Source organism: Martes martes, assembly GCF_963455335.1.
Source record: "Martes martes genome assembly, chromosome: 12".
NCBI lineage: Eukaryota > Metazoa > Chordata > Mammalia > Carnivora > Mustelidae > Martes > Martes martes.
Genome location: NC_137900.1, coordinates 41,326,993 through 41,347,946, shown reverse-complemented (window position 1 = coordinate 41,347,946; position 20,954 = coordinate 41,326,993). Strand labels below are relative to the sequence as shown.

Below are 20,954 nucleotides of genomic sequence, written 5' to 3'. Positions count from 1 at the left end.
TTTATGTTTTATGATAGGCCCTCCTCCTCTGTCCCATGAAATATTTTGATATTAGCTAGTCTCTGCTTTTACTTTAACTATTCCAAATTATTCTTAATATATGTTATTTACAAACATCACCACCATCATTATCTTTGTAAAACATTCTTTACTTGTGACTCTTCCCTGCTCCCTCTTACCTGTAGAATGAATTCCAAACTTGTCAGGACTTCATACAGGACACCGATTTTTTTCCCGATTTATCTTTCAACTCTCCCCATGAAAACTATGTTCTAACCACACTGACCTACTGCATATTTTTGAATGTTCCATGCTTATCCAAACTTCTGTCACTTTGCTCCTACTGTCATTTCTGCATGAAGTACCCTTCTCTACTCTTGTATTTGGTAAATCCATTAACTTTCCTTGAAGCCCACATCAAATGTGACTTTCTCAATTTTGTATTTCTTACTTTTCCCTCCCCAATCCACAGTACCTGGAACCGTGTCTAAAAATCGAGGATATGCCTAATAAATGTTTGTGAAATGAGTACTTAAAAAAATCTCTAAGAATATGATGTGGTGGATTTGATTTTATTGACATTTATATGAAAAGAAATCTTACATTATACAATAGGTTATCTGAAAAGCTATGTGTATGTAGTATTTTAATAAATCAAATGTATTCAGAAAATCAATTCATTAATGCTATTTGAAAATTAAAAAAAGACACTATTAGTATATGCATTCTCCTTCACTATCACATTTTGTTTATTTATCTTGTGCCCATAGCCTTATGGTTGCTTAGTATAGGGAAAACCAGTAACCAATTGTGGGTACATACTTTTTTAAAGTTTTTTTAAAGTATTTTATTTATTTATTTGACAGAAAACAAATGAGAGATCATGAGCAGGGGAAGTGGCAGAGGGAGAGGGAGAAGCAGACACCCCCACTGAACAAGAAGCCTAATGTCTGGCTCCATCCCAGGACCCTGGAATCATGACCTGAGCCGAAGGCAGATGCTTAACAAACTAAGCCACCCAGGCATCCCTGTGTGTATTGAACTTTAATCTAGTTTCTATTTCTTGAGTTGGGAATACCAGAATCTCCATTTTCTGTAGTGTATGATTACCACTGTTAGTATTTCTTTTTACCTATTTTATCGAAAATGTTTTTTCACAGTGACCAGCCTTTAAAGTTCTTTGGGAATATTGTTTCAGTACCCCAAGATCAAAAATACTAAAAAATATTTTATGTTAGAAGCTAGGAAGAAGAAAAAAATTGATGACAGTTTTGCATGATTGCATAGAAAAGGGTAGCTGATGAAATAATATTTTAAATACTTTGTTTTGAAAACATATAAAAGGCTGGTAAATGATAAGAGAATGCTATTTGGGGTAAACACAGTGAATTGAATGGTAACTGTGGAACACCGTACTGTGTGTTCTTCACCTTAGTGGTTTGCTTGTGGACCTCTAAGATGCTGGGAGAGGAACTGGGAGGTGAAATGTACAAATGGGTTGTTCCTTTTTCAGTGAATTGAGAGGTAGAACATAGTGGCAAACAGAGGCAGTATCAATTGTCCTTTAAACAAAGTGACGTTTTTACCACTTCAAAATGTGACAGTGATTATGATTTTTTTGCAACTTTGAACCTTGGACTAAAATGTATGCTGATGTCCAACGGGGAATTCTCGTTTGAAAAAATTAATTGGGATCTCATTTATAGCTCCACATAATTGATTTTAACTAATAATTGTGGCATCCTATGTATCTGTTGTCCAATGTAAGTGAACGGAAAGATATTTACATTTTACATTGTAGAAATTCTTACTCCTGTATTTTAATCAGATTTACTATCGTGATTTTTCTTTATACATAAACAGAGCACAATAGCTTATTAACATTGTCATATAGTTGACTTGTAAAATGTGCCCAAAACCTTCACACTCTGCTTAAATACCATGGAGTTGGTGCAACCTACCATTTTTTTTTCTTTTAAATCTTTACCTTCACACCCATTTTCGGAAATACTACCAATTCTTAAGAGTTTGGGGTCTTCTCTAGGATAACTAGGCTGCTTCTCAGCTTCTTATCATGTACTCAGGAAGCCACTTTGTCAGATTTAGGGTTAGGGTTAGGGTATGTCCTTGGTATTTTGTTGTTCAGGGACCTCTCAAGAGGGTTAGTGTTAGGGTTAGAGTTAGGGTTAGGGTTAGAAATTAGGGTTAGCAGTTAGGGTATTTGCCTACAAACTACTGTTTTATTTTATTTTATTTTTTATTGTTTCAAATTTTGGTTAGTTAACATACAACTTACCATTTTAAAGATTTGAAACCTAGATCCCATTAAAAAATATTTTGACTCTTCCTAGTTATGAAAAACAATATTTGGAGCTTTAATTCTAACAAGTGCATGCATAAGGAAGAAAGTAACAGAGGGAAAGAAAATACACTAAGCAATTTAATCTATTATTTTTCAACCAAGTGTTTTTGTGATACTAGTACCTAAGTGAATTGGTCGTTTGTCATTAGACCATAGACTGATTAGGATTCTGCATATTTTCATAGTCTTCAGCATAGTGTTGATACTGATCAGTGAGAAGAGGCTGATTTGTTTCATCCATGTTGCTTCTGGCACGAATCAGGCAAGAAGCCCCTGCGAAAATGACTGCAACCAGTAATAAAGCAGCAACTACTGCTATAGTGACAATCTCAGAAATACTAAGATTCCGACCTATTGGAAAAATAAAAGGAGAATAAAAAATAAACAGTAAAATAGTTGCCTCCCAAAAATCAGACACCCTAAACTTAGACATTGTTGCAGGCATTTAACACATTTTTCATATATAATTTTTACTGGCCACATTGCTGATAATAGCACTTGTTATCTTGAAGGCACTTCCCAATTTCTCATAATAAGTGGACCCTATTGGGATAGTTATTATTAATTCCATTCTAAAGGTTGAGACAATGATGCTGTAGGGTTTGAACCACTTGGGTCCCTTGGTTAGGAGGCACCAGAGTCGGTTTTAGAGCCCAAGTCTTTCAGAATCTACGTGCTGTGTGCTCTTCCACTCCACTGCCTTTGTTGGGAAGGAACTGGAAATTAAACAAGAAACTTTTCAATTTCAGAATCTCAGAAAAAGCAGTGAGCAGTATCTCACTCCTTTTTTTTTTTTTTTTCCAGAATAAAGATAAGGAGGCACAATTATGTAGTAGAATAAATTGGGGCATATTAACGGGTCTAAGCTCAAAATTAATTCTCCCTGCCTACTAAAAATGTGATCTTTGACATTTATCCTTTCTCAACTAATCATGGCCAGCCCCTTCTTCCTTACATGTAAAATGAGGATTACAATACTTATCTCAGAGGGTTGTAGGGATTAAATGTGATAGTGTGCTATATAATCAACTTAATTCCCGGTCAGAGTAGGCTCTCAACAAATGTTAAATTTAATCTCTTTATCCCAAAATAAAAATCCAAGTAACACCTTCTAAATCTAAGTGGAAAATATAGGCCACAGAATACTGTGATTACCTTAAAAGGCAACAAATTTGCTTTTGGAAATTTCCACAGTAGTTACATTTTCAATACTCACTTGGCCATTGAACTTCATAAGTATATCCCAAATTGTCTGGAGCAGTAACAAACATTTCTATGTTGGTAACTGGGGGCCAGAATGGTACCATGTTGTATTGTCTATTGTGCCCAATAGGGGCATTTTCCAGTGGAAATGTGGATACATCTAAAATATGCCAAAGACATCTTGTTAAAGACATAATAAAGTTAGTATTAATAGATTATTATTATGTTCTGAAGGTGACCTGAAATATTCTAGGATAACATAAAAATTTCTTTTATAATTTATACTGAAAAAAGACATAAAAATAGTTTCACCATAGCAGAACAGGGAATTGCATAAAACAGAGTTCAAATGCTTTGAATACAGCACTCGCATATCATTCAATAGATCAAGAAAGTTTAAAAGCAGGGAAGTTTTAATATTTTATCATCTATGATGATCATTAATTGTTTTATTTTTAAATTACAAAAGCTTATTTGAAAAAAATCATTGAAGTTATTTTTCAGAGTTTAAAAAAGATGGACCTGTAGTTTGCTGTAGCTTCATCTAAAATTTAAATTTGAGAGGTACTGTATATAATGGAAGTTTGTCCTTGAATAGAAATATATCTGTTTAGTATTCTTCACTTTTTCTGTTTATTTTCAGAGATATAAATATTAACTTATCTCCAGATACTCTGTTAGAAAAAACACTTAAAATTTTAAATCAAGCTCCTGAAATATTATTTACCTCCTGCCTCCTCTCCTCTTTCTACTTAAATGCAAATTACAGGCATTTATATTATTAGTGAGTTTCTGTCATCAGGGATAAAAAGAGTGATATGCTCTTTGTGGCAAAAGATTATTCTTTTTTGTTATTGTTGTTCTGCATTTTTGTCAATACAACTAAACCAGATGGGATATCTCAAGACCAGAGTTGGAAATGGGCTTGGGCAGGACATGAGTGGGAATATATTTAGAAGAGCCGGGTGAGAAGAGTGAGAAGGCTAATGGAGTATTCGATTTTCTGTTTGCAAGAAATATATTACCTGAACAGTCACTGTGATCCTAGGAAGCTCAGAAGAGTGTTTTAGCATCTACTTTGAAAAAAACATTTTTGATCATAAAAACGGTATGCAGATGTTTATATTTTTGTGACTTTTAATTTACTATGTATTAATGCTAATTAAATATTTATCTATTCAAATCCATTGAGCTCTTACCAGTGCCAGACACTGGTCTAGCCGTGGAGGTGATGACACTGAACAAAACAGACAAAATGCCTGTCTTCAAGGAGCTCACATTTTCGTGTATTATTGTTAATTATTTATTAAAGTTAGATATTAAAGTTAATAATTTAGATAATTTTTTAACTTTTCATTTCACCTTTCTACTAGATCCTGACTTGGTCAGCCTCAACCCAGTTCAGCGTCAGCTATGTGATAAAGTTATACCCATTAAAATGAGTGGAGGAATAATCATAAAAATAATAAACAGTAACAGCAGAATTGTCATGAAACTTTCCTATGCAAGACCCTTCAGGGGCTCCCCATCCTAGAAGTACATCTAATATTCCTCAAAATCTCCACCTGTTGTCCCTCTGACCTTATTTCCCATCATTTTCCCTCCACTCTCCAGTCGGAGTGGGCTCCTTTGCTCACCTAGGGATGATCTTCCCCCATGTATTTACCTCATACCCCCTAACCACTTTCCTGATTTTCTTTGCTTAAAAAGACTTTCCCCCATCTAACACACTATATATTTACTTACATATTTTTACTATCATTTCTACTAACAACTAGGAGGGTTCCAGGAGGGAAACTATTTTTGTGTGTTTTGTATGCTACTGTATTTCTGGTATCTAGAAGACAATGTAGGGGAATAGTAGGTGCTCATAGTATTTTTTCCAGCTTTTCTGAGGTCCACCTGACAAAAAAATTGTATATATTTAAGATGTATGACATGATGATTTACAAATGGGCAACAGGTATGTGAAAAGGTACTGAATATCACTAATCATCAGAAAATGCAGATTAGGACTGTAATGAGAGATCACATATCTTAGGATGGCGATTATCAAAAAGAAAAGAAATAGCAAGTGTTGGCAAGAGTGTGGAGAAATGAGAGCCGTTGCACACTGTTGGTGGGAATTGGTGCAGCTACTATGGAAACAGAATGGAAGTTCCTCAAAATATAAAAATAGAACCACCATATGATCCAGCAATATCACTTTTGGTGGTATATCTAAAAGATGTGAAATTAGTATCTCAAAGAGATGTCTGCATCCGGGTTTATTGTAGCATTATTCACAATAACCAGGATATGGAATCAGATAATATATGTGAAAGGATTTGAGTGTGTGTATAATTACTTCATTTCTTTCAGGGCATAATAGTAGTGATTGGTCTAGGAAATATATAAACTGCTTCTTCTGAAAAATTCACTGAACTTCTGGCGTACTATATTTAAAACTTAATTCACACAATTCTCATTTGAAAAAAAAAGAGATTTGAAGTAAATGTGAACATAGATAAAAAATGTTAGTGAATAAAAATTAGTATTAGTTTGGATATTCTATATTGTTCTACCTCATCTAATGAAAGGATTCTGTAATAGACATTTCCGTGTAAATGACTATAATTTCCTTCAGCTGTAAAATGTAACTCTTATTCCATCTGATCCTAATAATTTTATAATCTTATGATTTTTGAAGAGTTCTCATTATCTATAAAAGCTGTTTAATACATTTTGAAAATATAATTCCTTCCTCCACTCATAGACTTATTTTCAACAAAGGCTTCTACTATATGGATAATTTTAGAAATTTTTCCAATCGTTTTATTTTTTCTTTAACATAGTTGTTCTATGACACTGTTTTTCAAGGACATTTGCAGGTACATGGGATATTTAAGTGGGTAGTTAAGTGTTAGTGTTTAGTGTTCATGCAATTTATTAGTGTTTACATTGGCTTGTGCTATAATTTTATGGCCATATTTTGTCAGAATAGGCTTCAGGTTCCCTATTTTGCATTTACGGTGCTTTTCCCTCCATTACTCTCCAGGTAACTGAGAGATCTTACGCTATTTACAGCATACACAAAGGGAGCAAGAAGAAATTAGCTAAGAAGCAAAGGTGTTTATCTGGTTCATCAATGACCTTTAATGGATTGTTATGAATGTGAAATAATGATCTTTTCAATCAAGATATGTCAGGCACAGGAACGTTTGTTTACATGGATGAAAGAAAGCTCCCCTTAAGAGACTTGCCAGAGTAACCAAGATTCTGCACTTCTGACTTTTTAAGTGAGTGTTACATAAGAAAAACTTACAAACAGTCCATTTTGAATGGCTGCGTAAGTGCAGTTTGTACATCATTGTCTAGTTCCCAGAAGTGTATATTTAATGAAAGTTTTTGTTCATTCCTAAACCTATTAACTCCCATTTACTTGCTATCGTCCTAAAAATAATATAGCTAAGCACACACAAAATGATAATTATGACTGTGAAAAGAGAAGGATGTTGTGTTATATTAAATATATGAATGCTTAGCAAAGATTTGTTGAAGATGAATGCCTGAGATATTGGGTAAGATTTAGGAGTGAGCACTATGGTTGTAAAGATAAGGCAGCCATTATGAAAATCTACAATAATACTGCATTCATTGCATCTCAAGCATTGTTAATTTCTTGTTTTACTTAAAAAATAGACATTTAAATTCTAGGTAATTCATTATGTTTGTAGGTATGTATGTAAATACATGTGAAATAAGGTGGCACTCCAATCAGTGAATTCATAGCAGGTTGATGAGCGAATATTTACATGTAAGTTATTTGATTCTTCAGGGATTTTCTGATGGAACATACGATTTTGATCAATACATTAGTTAATGCTCCTAATCAGGTTGGATTAGAGGTTTCTGGTGTATAAACACACACACACACACACACAGAAATAAGAGACTGGCCAAATTGGATAGATAAATCAATAGTTAATCCCCTACATTATGTTTATGTGTGTGATGAAGTAAAGGCACAGAAGCAAAAATTTAGAACAGTTTTGAAATATGAAAATTCATGACATTTTAACCGATAGAAGCACTTTTGTTATTTGAAAAGTAATGTGAGCCTCTCAGCTGAGTAGAACTGAAGGGAAAATGGCCTTTTAAATAATATTTTTTAAAAATGCATTAAAACGAAGTTGAAAGAGATTATTTATGCAGTGATAAAAAGCCAACATTAACTTTTCAAGTTGAATAAAATTTCCATTTGTAAGAGGCCAAAAGTAATAAAAATCAAAACTGTGGACTGTGAGTATAATTTTTTTGTCTTTTGGGTATTGAGGAAGAGCTCAGTAGGATTTTTTTATTCACAATGAGAACGTTCCAAAAAAAAAAAAAGAAAGAAAAAGGCAATGCCAATGTTCACTGGAAGATACGGGGAAGAAAAAATTGAGGAGTGTGATAGTCATGTTTTCATACAAAATGGGAAGGGATTATGTGCTTAGTCTGAGTGAATGCTAATAAATATCTTATAACCGTTGTAAGAGATGTTTCATCTGCATTTTCAAAGTAGTTTGGGACATTTGGAAACGTCTAGATATCACAGCTATTTTATCCTTATTTTGAAGTGTAGTTCAGATGTGTCGAGTGCTTACTCTATAGTGATAGCTCTATCACCCAAGCAGTGTCCTTGCTGAGCCTGCAAAAAAGCGTATGAAAACATCTCACCAGCATTATATCTCCTCATCCATTCATCAAAGACTGCATCAGTAAAAGTATGTAGGAGGACAAAAATAGGATCATTTGGAGATAAATGGGTTTGTCCCCCTGTTCCATTCAGAAACAGATGAGCCAGATTGTGAAGGCTTCGAATGGCAGGGTCATATTTTCCTGTGGGATCGCTGTAACCTAGATAAAAAAACATGGGTGAGACTAGTAAAAGCCATCACAAGCATCTTACTTTCCAAATCAGTGGCAGTGATTAAATTGGGAAAAAAATTTTCCAAAGCTTCTCAGGCCAATTTTTACTTTACTGTAGTAGCACTGCTTCTCTGTACCTACGGTTGGTGACATTTCCTGCTCCACCCAGAGCTTGGTTAGCTTTAAGCTAGTGGCCTGATTTGCTAAATGTAGCCTCTGCGTTAAAAATAATGGCCTGCAAAGGATACCGGTCAAAATATATAGAACACACTATTTTGACAAGGCAAACATTGGTCTAGTGGAAACAAAGACAATGGAAATCTCCAGCTTCTTCTAAAAACTGCTGGCACAATTGGGAGAACATCCCTCTGACTGTCCTAGAACTTACATTGCCAGATGTTCCTTTAGTTTCCTGCCTTATTCCTTTTGACTGTCAGCATATTTATTTTTGGGAAGTTATCTTATTTTTGTAGAAAAGTCACAATTTCTCAGAACGTTCTTATCATGTCTGTACGAGTTTTAAACATCTGGACAGCCTATTGGTTGAAATATTTCTAGGACTTTTGATAATTATCTGTATTCTACATATACATTTCCCATATTCTATATGATATATATATGCTATTCCCATATAATATGTACATTTCCTCTACTACATGCATTATATATATTTCTCATGTTATATATCCCCATATTATATACGTATTTTCCATACATATTTTCATATGGCAAAAGGTGAGGAAAGATCACAAACAAAAATGGAGGGTTTATGATGTGGGATGGAGTAAGAATCAGAGGTGGGACAGCAGGGAAAAGTTACATACTATAACATAAAATTAGAATTTAAAATACATTAACCCATTTGTATAATTACACTCATTTATTTCGCCATGATTCATACTTTTATCCCATTATTGTTTTTATTTATAAAATATTTAAAGATTGCCTGTAACATAATGGGCATGTTGGTAGGGGCTGGTCCTTTTCATATGTTCTGTCAGGACATCAGAGCAATTCGTCTTTTGATTGAGCTTCAGTAAGATGCAATCTACACATTCTTTTAAAAATTAGTGCTTACGGCCTTAGTTTATATATACCAGTTTAGTCAAAATATAGCGATGATGTATTGAATAATCTACAAATCAGTGCATCCGTATTTAATTATTAAAATTAACATGAAGATAGAAGAGAATGGCATACACTTTTGATGATAAAAGGGGAGAGAATGAAAATAATGATGAGATTTATGTTTCAAGTATCTCAGATCATGGGGCCAGAGAGATCTATTCCCATTCTTTTTCAGAGGGAGGAGTCTAATGTGTTTAATGCTACATATAATGTGAATTTTGACAGTAAGAGGTTTTTAATACTTAAATGTGATTCTGTTGTTTTAAAACTTTAAATATGTTTCAATAATGATTTAGCAATATCAAAATTCATCATATAAAGACACTGGACTTAGAAAATTTGGATTTGAAATTGTGCTCTGTTACTGAGTATCTTGGGGGATATTCACTGTAGCTCTTTGGTCTTTAGTCTTCTCAGCTTTAAAATGCTTGAATTAAATAAGGAAAATAAAAGTAAATATCATTACATGATAATTTGAATATTTTTAGACCTTTTAGAAAAGTTACAGGATGATACAAACTTAAATAAAGTGAATGCCCCAACCAGGCTTTATTGGCTGTCAACTAATTGTTTAGAATTTTTTATTGTTATTTTTTAAGAAAAAATTTTAATAAGCTCTCGAAGTCTTGAATATTATTTGACTCTACTAGAATTTGATATAGTTATACACTTACTGATCAGCCACCTAACAGATTTGTTTAAATACTTTTTAGGTATTTAAGAGATTGAAGAACAATTTCCAAGGGCTTCTCCTATGGTAATTAAAAAGAGTTTCATGGTCTGACACTTTTCTTTAACAAGTTCTTTCTTGAGCAAAGAACTGTGACTGCATCATAACTGGAAGCAACATTCCTGTAAATTCACAGGATCAATGCAGCTTTCAAAGATTTTTCAAAAAGATCTGAACGTGAACAGTTCAGTTTACTGTGATAACCAGATGAATTCAAAACGCTGATTTCTTTTACTTACCTTCCACTGTGTTCCGGAAACTGTTTGTAGAATTGGAATAAAAAGGAGGGGTGTCGAATACACCAACTCCCAAGCACTGAGCGACATCCTGTGGTTCAGGGAGACGTTGCACCATTGGTCTAGCCACATTTCCAGCTGGATTTCTCCTAATTGGTCCACCCTCAGTACCTGGAAAAAGGATGGACTATGTAAACATTTATAGAATATTTAGAGATCTTATCTTTGCTCTTTAATTTTTATTAATAGCAAGAACATGGAAAGATAAGTTCTCCTTGGTAGAAGAGAAAATTTTTGAGAATGCTTACTTAGGAGCATTACAGTGAGGAAATCTAAGTTATCATGGCCACTTCTGTGAACAGAATTAGATATGTGACCCATAAAATCAATAGAAGATTTTAAAATATATATGTGATCTATAAAATCAATGGAATCTATAAAATCACAAATAGGTAGAGGTTCTGATATTTTTAACCGATGTATGCTTCTGTAGTGAGACTATATTAATGTAAAAATTCCTTGGAAAATTGAATTTTACCAAAATAATCTCATAAACCTAAATTCCACGGTGAAATCTGTATTTCACATATATGTGAAATTTTGTACTCAAATGTTATTTGTTTCAAGCCTTCAGAGAAATAACGAAAAGCAATCCAAAATCTCTTTGGGACATGGTCTGTACTTCAATCAATTCATGTTTTAGAGCAATTGATGTGAGAAATAATTAGACTTTTTAAAAGGCAGTAAGACAAACAGGAAACAAAGAGCTGTGATACTAGGGGTAATAGGATAGGTGCCTTAAGGGAGGGAGGGAGGGAGAGAAAGAGGAAGACAGGAAGGTAGAGAAAGGAGACAGAGAGAGAGTGACAGAGAGGGAGACAGAGAGACAGAGACAAAGAGACAGAGAGAGACTGAGAGAGAATATCAATCCTTTCTAGTTGAATGACTCCAGAAGGGTGTCATTAAAGAAGAGAGATGTGCAAAGAGCCCCGAAGGACTGAGGAGAATTTTCAGGTGAAACAGGAGAAATGTTACAAGTCAGACATTTTAGGCAGAGGTAGTAATGACAGATGATAAGCTTCTCCTGTCTATAAGATATGTACTGTCAGAGCAAGAATGCTCTCTGTACTCGCTCACCAGCACCCCTTAATCTTGGTAGAGTGTCTGGCATGTAACAGATGCTAAATCATCGTTTGGTGTATGCTGATGTATGGAAAGATCATGTCGGCTATAAAAGAGGGCCTGTGTGGGAAATAACTTGCCTTGAGCACAGGGTAATGTATGAGAGTAGTGGACGGTGAGAACAATGAAAAGCTAGACCAGAACCATACCGTGAAGAAATAAAGAGCAATAGGGGAAACATATTTAATTCAACAGGAAGTGAAGAGAAGTCTTAGGTAGGTAGGAGGAAAGGAGATTGGTTAGGAGCCTTTTGCATTTGTCTGTTCCAGTGGTCCCCAGGGGAATGTGTGTGTTCTACTAGTATATGCAGAATAATCTGCATTTATGGGATGGGAGAGGTGATCTCATTTTATTTTATTTTTTTTATTTATTTATTTTTTAAAGATTTTATTTATTTATTGATAGACAGAGATCACAAGTAGGCAGAGGCAGGCAGAGAGAGGGAGGGGGAAGCAGGTTCCCCGCCGAGCAGAGAGCCCGATGCGGGGCTCGATCCCAGGACCCTGAGATCATGACCTGAGTCGAAGGCAGAGGCTTTAACCCACTGAGCCACCCAGGTGCCCCGGGAGAGGTGATCTTAAAACTGCAACTTGTATACATTTTACCTCATTCGTAAAGCTTACAACATTATGTTGTAATGTTCATAACTGATCTAACAGTTAATACCTGATGAATTAGCATAGCAAATTTATTTATATAATATAAAAATCAAACATATGACAATATTGAGATTAGAAAGTAGATGTACATTTTTTTAGGTATACATTATTATTAGAAGTTTCAGATACCACTGGCTAATCTACCAATTCAAGTTTATGTTTTAGGGATTATTGGTCAGGAGCTGTCAATAAATTCCAAGAAAAAATAAAAAATCCCATGGGTTTCGAAAACACCACATTTCTAATTTTGCCCTCATGGAGTTTCATAGTGGAGAATTCAGATAGTAAAGAAACTAGTTTAAACCAGTTTAATTTAACCCAAGTGTATTTAGGTTTGGACCTAAATAGGCATGGAAAACCTCTGCCTAAAATGCACCTAAAAACACTGTACAGATTGGAGTCTTTTGGAGTTTTCATGCAGGAAGGAATAAAAAGTTCTGAGTGTGTGAAGGAGAAAGTAGATGGAGGAAATACTGTGTAGAAACAACAGTATTTTTCATGTGATGAATCAAACATGATATTTTACTGGTTAGAAGAGGCTTAGGTGTCCCTAATTCATTCTACCAAGTTTGGCACATTAATGGAACATTGGAGAGACATGGCGCAACAAGCCCATGAAAACACAGGCATGTAATATATACATGCATGGCTGTCCTGTAAAATATGATCAACAAAACCGCAGGAATGGATCATTTCATCCAAGAACAGTAAAGAAAGGAAAGAATCTCTAGGAGAATTGTTTTTTTAAAGATTTTATTTATTTATTAGAGAGAGTGAGAGAGAGCATGTAAGCACAAGCAGGGGGGAGGGGCAAAAGGGACAGAGAGAAGCCAGCTCCCTGCTGAGCAGGGAGCCAGGCTTAGGACTTGATGGATCCCATGACTCTGGGATCATGACCTGAGCAGAAGACAGAGGCTTGACCAACTGAGCCTCCCAGGTGCCCCTCTCTAGGAGAATTAAATATGGTATCATATTAAAGCATTTGGCACCATATCAGTTGCATAGCATGTGTTGAATCAGCTATTAGTTTCCTTTTATCTTTCACAGGCCTAATAAATAAAATGCTTGGCATTTATATTTTGAACTAAGGCAAGGAGTAATCTTCAAATTTGTTTCATTTAAAATACATAATCTTCAGTTTTTCATGAAACTGTGTGTCCTGTTATGAGACTTAGACTAATTGACCAAGAGACTGTGATAAAACAATATCTTCTCTCCTATTTACCTATTTAAACTATGCTACATTTTGGCATCCAATTATCTGTATGATCCGAAAATGTCTGGAAAAAAAATCCCAGGCCAAAATACAATAGCCTGCTCAAAAATTAATGTTTTGGTATCTGAAGATATATTGATTCTCAATTGTATTTCAAGGTGGGGTTACTCATTCAGCATGCTAAACAAACAAAATTTTTATTCTAAGTTTTAAGCTTCTACAGAAAAAAAAAATTAATACACTGCCACTTCCCTCTTCCCTTATTCCTATACACAGCTCAATAATCTTCTCATGGTGAAAAAAATCTACTGAATTTTTTTGTTCTATTTCGAATATTCTTTTTAAGAATATCCTTTTTTAAAGTTTATAAAGGAATTTAATATTTTACACTTAAAAGAATGTACATAAAATGTGCTACGAAGATAGTAATAAAATAAATTCCTGAAATCTAGTTTTTACATGGAAGAACAAGCTTAAAATACCTAAGCATGCCTGAAGAAGAAAAATAAGACAGGGTAGGGAGACTCTAATAATTAAGACCTTGTGTTAGTACTACAGAGACTAATAATGTGATCCAAGGAAGAGAATGGTGCACTCAGGAACACATCCACATATAACAGAAACTTGGCCCAAGGCAGAAGTGGCATTTAAATCACTGGAGAATGGATGCTAGCTAGCTAGGACAGCTGGTTAAGCATTCTCTTTATGTGTTTGCTTTGAGAGAGGTGGAAAGTGATTGGCTGGCGGACATTTTCTGCGCAGTACCTTCCTTTCCTTTTCTTTTAAAAAAAGACTTATTTATTAGTTTTATTTACTTGAGAGAGAGAGAGCAGGGGGAAAGGCAGAGAGAGAATCTCAAGCAGGCACCCCGCTGAGCACGGAGAGGGTACCTGGCTCCATCCCAGAGCCCTGAGATCATGACCTGAGGCAAAACCAAGACTCTGACACTTAACCAACTGAGCCATCCAGGTGCCCCAGTATCTTCCTGTACTTAAGGATATCCTTCATATCACCTTTTGGTTTTGACCCTTTGACTAGAATTTTACTCTTTGGGCTCTTCAACTGTTTCGGCACATTTCAGATTTCTCAGGGACACAATTTTCTGTGGAAGTCCAGCAGAAGACACATGACTCCTGAGCAGTGCTGAGTGTGCTTAGAGGACGAATTTTATATAACCATACATTTCCAAAATAAGACAGTGAACATTTACAAAATAAGAGAGTGAGCAATGCACTAACCAAATTGCTTAAGAAAAGCCATATAAAAATGTTTTAGTCTCCCCTGGAACCTTTGAGATTGCCTTGAATAGCCCCAGTGTTCAAGGAATACACCTGTACATGGACTCTCTATATAGTAAAAGTAGATATTACTCCAAAGTCCTTAGTAGAATGAAGGGCAACACATTTAATTTCTTTATCTAATAGGGAATTCTGAACCCTGGATGTCATTTAGAACTTACTATTACAAAGAGTTCCCAGGGTATCATAATCCTCCAAGGATTCACAGACCACTCGCCATTGAGAAAAGACAGAATTCAGGCTGATCAGAGTGGGATCAAAGTTGCTTCTCGATCCCATCATGTCATCGGTGCAAATGTCACAGATGTTCTTCCCAGTCGCAAAATTCCAGTAGGGAAGGGAGAACGAAGGATCCTGCAACATTTCCTAGATCACAGAAACTTTCATTAGTATTCTCTGCTTTTGTTTAAAATTCTCCCTCTCCGCTTGGTTTTCTCCCCAGCGGTGTGTTTCTATCAGCTCTCTTTGGGCAATTAGAACCAGTGAGTGTATCAGTGGTGTCTGAGAGGCCAGAGGAATAAAACACCTTATTTAACAAGGCTTCTGATATACTACATATAGAAGTTCCTGCAAATGATTTTTTTTTTTTGGAGGAGGAGGGATTCTTCCCTTTCTTTTTTAAGCAGGTAATCACATTTCTATTGGTTATACCAAAAAATACCAATAATAACTTTCACTCTTTGACACTGTACCTCCTTCTGTTTTCATATCTTGAATTCAAGCCTCACTAAGTCTGGGTCTGGAGCCAGATCCAGCCTTTAAATATGTAGAGCAGTACTTTTTGTTTTGTTTCTGTCTTTTAAAATTTAACTTAAACGACTTCAGGCATTTGGAGTCTGGCCTTTTAAATGTTTTGTGGGTTAGCAAGGGCAGTGGAAAAAGCCCATGGATCGGAGCAACGGAGACCTCAGTGGTACAATCCAGATTTTCCAAGCCCCCGACACATGGATTTGACTTTTCACAGGTTACATAGGTCTTTCACACTTACCTTACCTGCCTGGGCACTGAGGGTGTTTTACTTAAAGACCCCTGCTTCAGAATCTAAACTGTTAAGACTTGGGTTTCTACTCGAAACGAATATCGTCAGGAAATACTGAACAGAAGCAAAATACTTCTTTGTGCATACTGTTCTATAAACCAGGGTCCAAGTTTCCCTTCCGAGCTGACTCAACAATTCTTAAATGTACTGGACTCAAGGTCACATGCTTCTTTTATTGAGTTCCCTAAAACGTGCATTTATTGTACTTGTTCTCATTCCCCTTAGGCCTTTGGGGAGTATGTTTAAAGCATGGGATTGAGATGGAGAGCCTGCCATTGTTTTATCTCACCTCCAAAGCATTTAGGACTTTTCTGCCTTTTTACTTTAAACCCTTTCCAGGAAGTATTTCCATGTCCTCAGGGTGTTTTAGAGAACCTAAAGCTTTCCAAGGAGTCCTCAGTTATTGATCTCCAGGGGCTGAGAGCCCTTGTTTAGAAGCCATTGTTCTGGTTCACAAAAATTAGTGACAGCTTCCAAGGGATCAATAAGAGTCAGTTTGTGGTTCAGAGCTGACATTTGGGAGCTGGAGCATATTCATGTGGCATTTCAACTGTGCATTACATTTAGATTGTAATTTGTTGGATCCCTTGTGCTGTTGGGTTTTAAAATTGTAAGTCATAGAGGTTGAAGTTTACACAGGCAAAATCGAAGCATTTAGATACTTTCCACCTGCCCTTTCATTTTGGTGTGCCCATGGGAAAATGACTGGAAGGCACGGAGATCTGGAGCTGATTACAAATGACAGATTTATCTACTCATAATCTACTAAATGCCTTACTTGTAATCGGAACTATAAAATATGAAGTTCAGAGTATCAGATGAATTAATTTAATCACTCTCAAACTGCGTACGTTTGGACTGCTTTCATACCAATATTTTATTCTGTATTCCAACCATTTATTTTCTTGTGATAATGCTGACAGCAGGCATACTACAAATCAATAGGTGAATCTAAACACCTTTTCTGCCCTCAGATATTTTCAGATTAATTTTCAGATTTTAATTTGAGGGAAGGAATTCGTTTCATTTAGAAAACGGGTTCACTCTGTGGATTCCCTAGTTGAGATATAATCATTTAAAATGTCACTTGAAAATTCCAATACTTCTCTCAAGAAAAAGCAATTGGCAAAAGAAACTATGATAATAAAGATATCTGTGTTAACGGATCCTTTAATGTGGCTAGAGCTTTTCTGCTTAAAAATAAGCAGGAAATACTTATGTTTGGGTTAAGGTTCACTTTATGCCCCCCAAAAAGTTGATGCTATTTAAGGAAAAATGCTGTCTGATTTATATGATATTTTATTAGGTTTCTTCCACAGGTCTTGAAGTGTCAGGGGTCATGGAAACAAAATGTCACTCAATGAAAATATGACTATATAAATATAAAAGATATTTTCCATAATTTAAGCCCTGTACTGTATTAGAATCATCAGCTGGCATAATGGGGGATGTATTTGGGACTTGATAGCCTCAGAAGCGTATGCACACTTGTTTCATCCAAACCAGGAGGAGGGAGTATTGGTTTATATTCAAGAAGGAAGACATAGCAAATGAGATTCTTTTGTTGCAAGCCACATGAAGATCATTTTTTCAATTACAGAGCTATAGAATATGTCCAACACTTTAAATCACACCTACACATGTCCCAACTGGCTCCCTCATCATTGATACTACCATCTTTTCACAAACCCTTCACAAAAGAGAAAGATTAATTAATGAGTAAGTAATCAGTAGAGGGAGAAACTTCACGAATGTCAGAGGCAGATTAATCACATGTTTACATCATTAAGAACACAGTGAGTTAAGATGACTTACAAGCTGGACCTGAGAACAGAAATGTTCCACACATACCTGCAGGTCTCTCTCCAGCTGCAGGAGATGGTACCGGTGCCACGTGAGGAAAGCTGGTCCTTCGTGAGAGAAATCCACTTCACCAAAGCTTTCCTGTCCTGGCCCTAGGAAAGTCTTCTTGACTGAGTAATAGTGTGTCCAAACAAAGTAGTTATAAACGGAAATGTTCTCAAATTGTGGCGTGTTGCCATCTGGCCCCAGTATTTCTTCTGATCTCCTGGTCGCAATGACAAATTGAGGGTGAATTGTGCGCTTTGCCATGTCTAAGGCCTGGATGAAGTGGTTCTTCTCTTCTGCACTTAAGCCCAGAAGGTTTCTCCTGACTTCAGGGATACAAAATTCAACCATGAAAGCATCCGCCTCATGAACCATAATCATAACACCGTGTCCCATTTACCCACTAACGATAATTTGCATGAATGTTTAAATCATTTTATACTTTTTCAAAATACCTCTTACTAAAATGCCTTCTTTAGGCCTGTTTTCATCCCCCACCCCTTACCCTAGGATTTCTGTTAGCTTTCTTTAATCTGACTGTGGACTTTATGATTCTGTGATCTTGTAATTAGTTCTGCTTACCATTGCTATATTCTTTCTACATTCTTAAAACCATAAACCTTGCAAAAACATGATATAGAGGTTAAGGCCAGAGACTTATTCTATGACTCTACATTCATTTTTCTAAGTGTCAGTTTTTCATCTGTCAGGTGTATGTAAAAACAATATCTGCTTTACAGAATTGTAAAGATTAAAGAGTACACACATAAAATTATATCAGAGCCTGGGTCATAATAAAGACTCAATAAAACTCTTGTTAGACCCTTTGGTCCAATGTTTGGCACATAGAAACCAACCAAGTATTTCTGGATTTACTCTTCAGAGCTTTGCTATTTATTGCTATTTAATAGGGCACAGGTGAGGTTCGTCATCTAAAATGGCTGAACTTGACCATAACAGTGGGCAGTTTCGTTGTGTGTTAGCAAGGGCAATGGAAGAAGCTCATGGTTTAGAGCTAGACTGACCTCAGGGGTGAATTCCAGGGTTTCCAAGTCCCAGCTATATGGATTAGACCTTTCTGAACCTCGCTTATGACCATTAACATAACTACCTTGAGAAGTTACAAAAAGGTCTAGTCATGGGGCGCCTGGGTGGCTCAGTAGGTTAAGGCTCTGCCTTCGGCTCAGGTCATGATCTCAGGGTCCTGGGATGGAGCCCTGCATTGGGCTCTCTGCTCAGCTGGGAGCCTGCTTCCCTCTCCCCCTCTGCCTGCCTCTCTGCCTACTTGTGATCTCACTCTTTCTCTGTCAAATAAATAAATAAAACCTAAAAAAAAAAAAAAAAAAGTTCTAGTCATAAACACATAGCACAGTTCCTTGAATAGCGTGGTTGCCCAGTAAGTGTTTTAGAAGAAAATCACATAACTCACATCTGAGCCTTGACTCTTTAAACTGCATAAATTTATTATCCTCTCCAAGCCTCATCTCCCTCAACCGAGTTATAGGATTTCCAGGTATTCTTCCAGCTCCAGTGATTTAGGTTTCTGTTAAATGCATTGAGTCTCAGGAAGAACTGTGTCTCTTCCATTGATATTCCCACTTACCTGTGAGAACCCTCTGGTCACAGGCAACTCCTCTCCATCCAGGACGGCAAGTCCCACAGTTGTGTCCTGAGAAATTGCCATTGCAGCGACAAGTCCTGTTGAAGAACCGTGTGGGCCAAGCCTCCCGATCATCTCTGCCATCATGGGGGTAATGAGGGCTGTGGGGTCGGGAGTCTGCGGTCACTGCCTCACACCTGCCCCTCCCTGATGTGGAGCCACAGCGGTCAGTCCCAGGCCCAGACAGCGGGAACAGATCGGGGCAACACACACCATTTCTCAAGGCCTCGACAGTGGCACACTCTCTTGGGAACTGAGCCCAGGTCCGATGACAAAAAAGCAGGGGCAAGAAGATGCATCCCAGGGAGAGGAGTTTATGAGGTTTCATTCTGCTCTAAACAAGAGCAAAGAACAAATCTCTGGTTTGCAGCCCTTTGTGTAGAGACTGAAGCACATCAATAAAAAAAGGAGGCTGAAAAGAAAACAATATGAAATTGTGCCAGTTCTCCTTCTGTGCTGTTATAAACAGGCATGAGCCCTTTCCAACCCCCTTCAAAATACCTTTCATATCTGTAAAATGACATTTCTAGTGAATCATAAAAATACTAATTTACCTTTAGAAACTTGACATGTATAATACCTACATAATTAAATCCCCTCTCTGAGCATTTAGTTTTCTTCATTTTAAATTTCTATTTATTAAAAAAAGAACTCATCATAGATGTCTCTTATCAAAAGCATTCATTAGCAGGTCACAGCCATTAATTACATTTAACCATGAAGCTGGAAGAAGAATTAGAAGCACATCTTCAGCGAGTTAATTTCTGTGACTTAAAGTCTCCCATCCTAATGGAGATTTGGCGGGAGTCCACCCACTCCCCATAGAGCTTCCCTCCAGTACCTTTCACTCCGGAGGGGATTCTCTGATGAACCCCTCTTAGAGCTGAGTGTTTTATATTTGCTTCTCCCCTGATGTCAGAGCAGTTAATTGCATGTGGGTTTCTGCTTGATTACTAATCCCAAATCTGCTCACTGAAACTGGGAGGGGCTTTGTCCTCTTCCCCACCCTTTACTAATCCCCTTTCACTCCAGTGCGTTTTTCTGCTCTTTAAGTACTTCGTTAGCACATGATTCCCTTCCCACTGATTTCCTTGTGATGCTTAAAGTTTTAAGAAAAGGTCAGAGGCGGTAATTTGGAATAGAAGTCAGAGAAACTAGGGAGCTTTTGTTTGCATTGTAGAGATTTAGGGTTTTTTTTTTTTTTTCCCTTTGATTTATATCTTTAGAAAATAAATGAGATTACTTACACTTTCTTAGTGACACAGGGCTAGACTAGTAGTTTATCTGCTTTTGATTATCCTTGGTCTTGAAAACAGATGCTGCCATTCTTATAATTTCTATGGAGAATAATTGTAGTAGAAGAGTGATCAGATACAATTACATCAAATCACATGGCAGTGCCTTCCCTGGTGCCTCTGGTGTTGACAACTGGGTACTCCAGCTGCCTTCCCTCCTTTGGGGTAGGGTCCATCTCTGTGGCAGAGCATCCCAGGGACACTG

The 20,954-nt window shown here is 36.5% G+C and overlaps 1 protein-coding gene across 1 annotated transcript; it reads right to left on the bottom strand.

The window, feature by feature from the left end:
* Nucleotides 1–556: 556 nt before the first annotated feature.
* On the bottom strand, nt 557–20,479 carry TYRP1 (tyrosinase related protein 1). Its single transcript, XM_080820783.1, has 8 exons — nt 20,296–20,479; nt 19,398–19,866; nt 17,798–18,120; nt 15,069–15,273; nt 10,556–10,723; nt 8,267–8,446; nt 3,579–3,725; nt 557–2,713 (listed from the first exon to the last, which is right to left on the bottom strand). Exons 2-8 carry the CDS (start codon nt 19,780–19,782, stop codon nt 2,508–2,510), a joined length of 1,614 nt encoding a protein of 537 aa, XP_080676909.1. The 5' UTR covers nt 19,783–19,866; nt 20,296–20,479; the 3' UTR covers nt 557–2,507.
* Between the last annotated feature and the right edge of the window lie 475 nt (nt 20,480–20,954).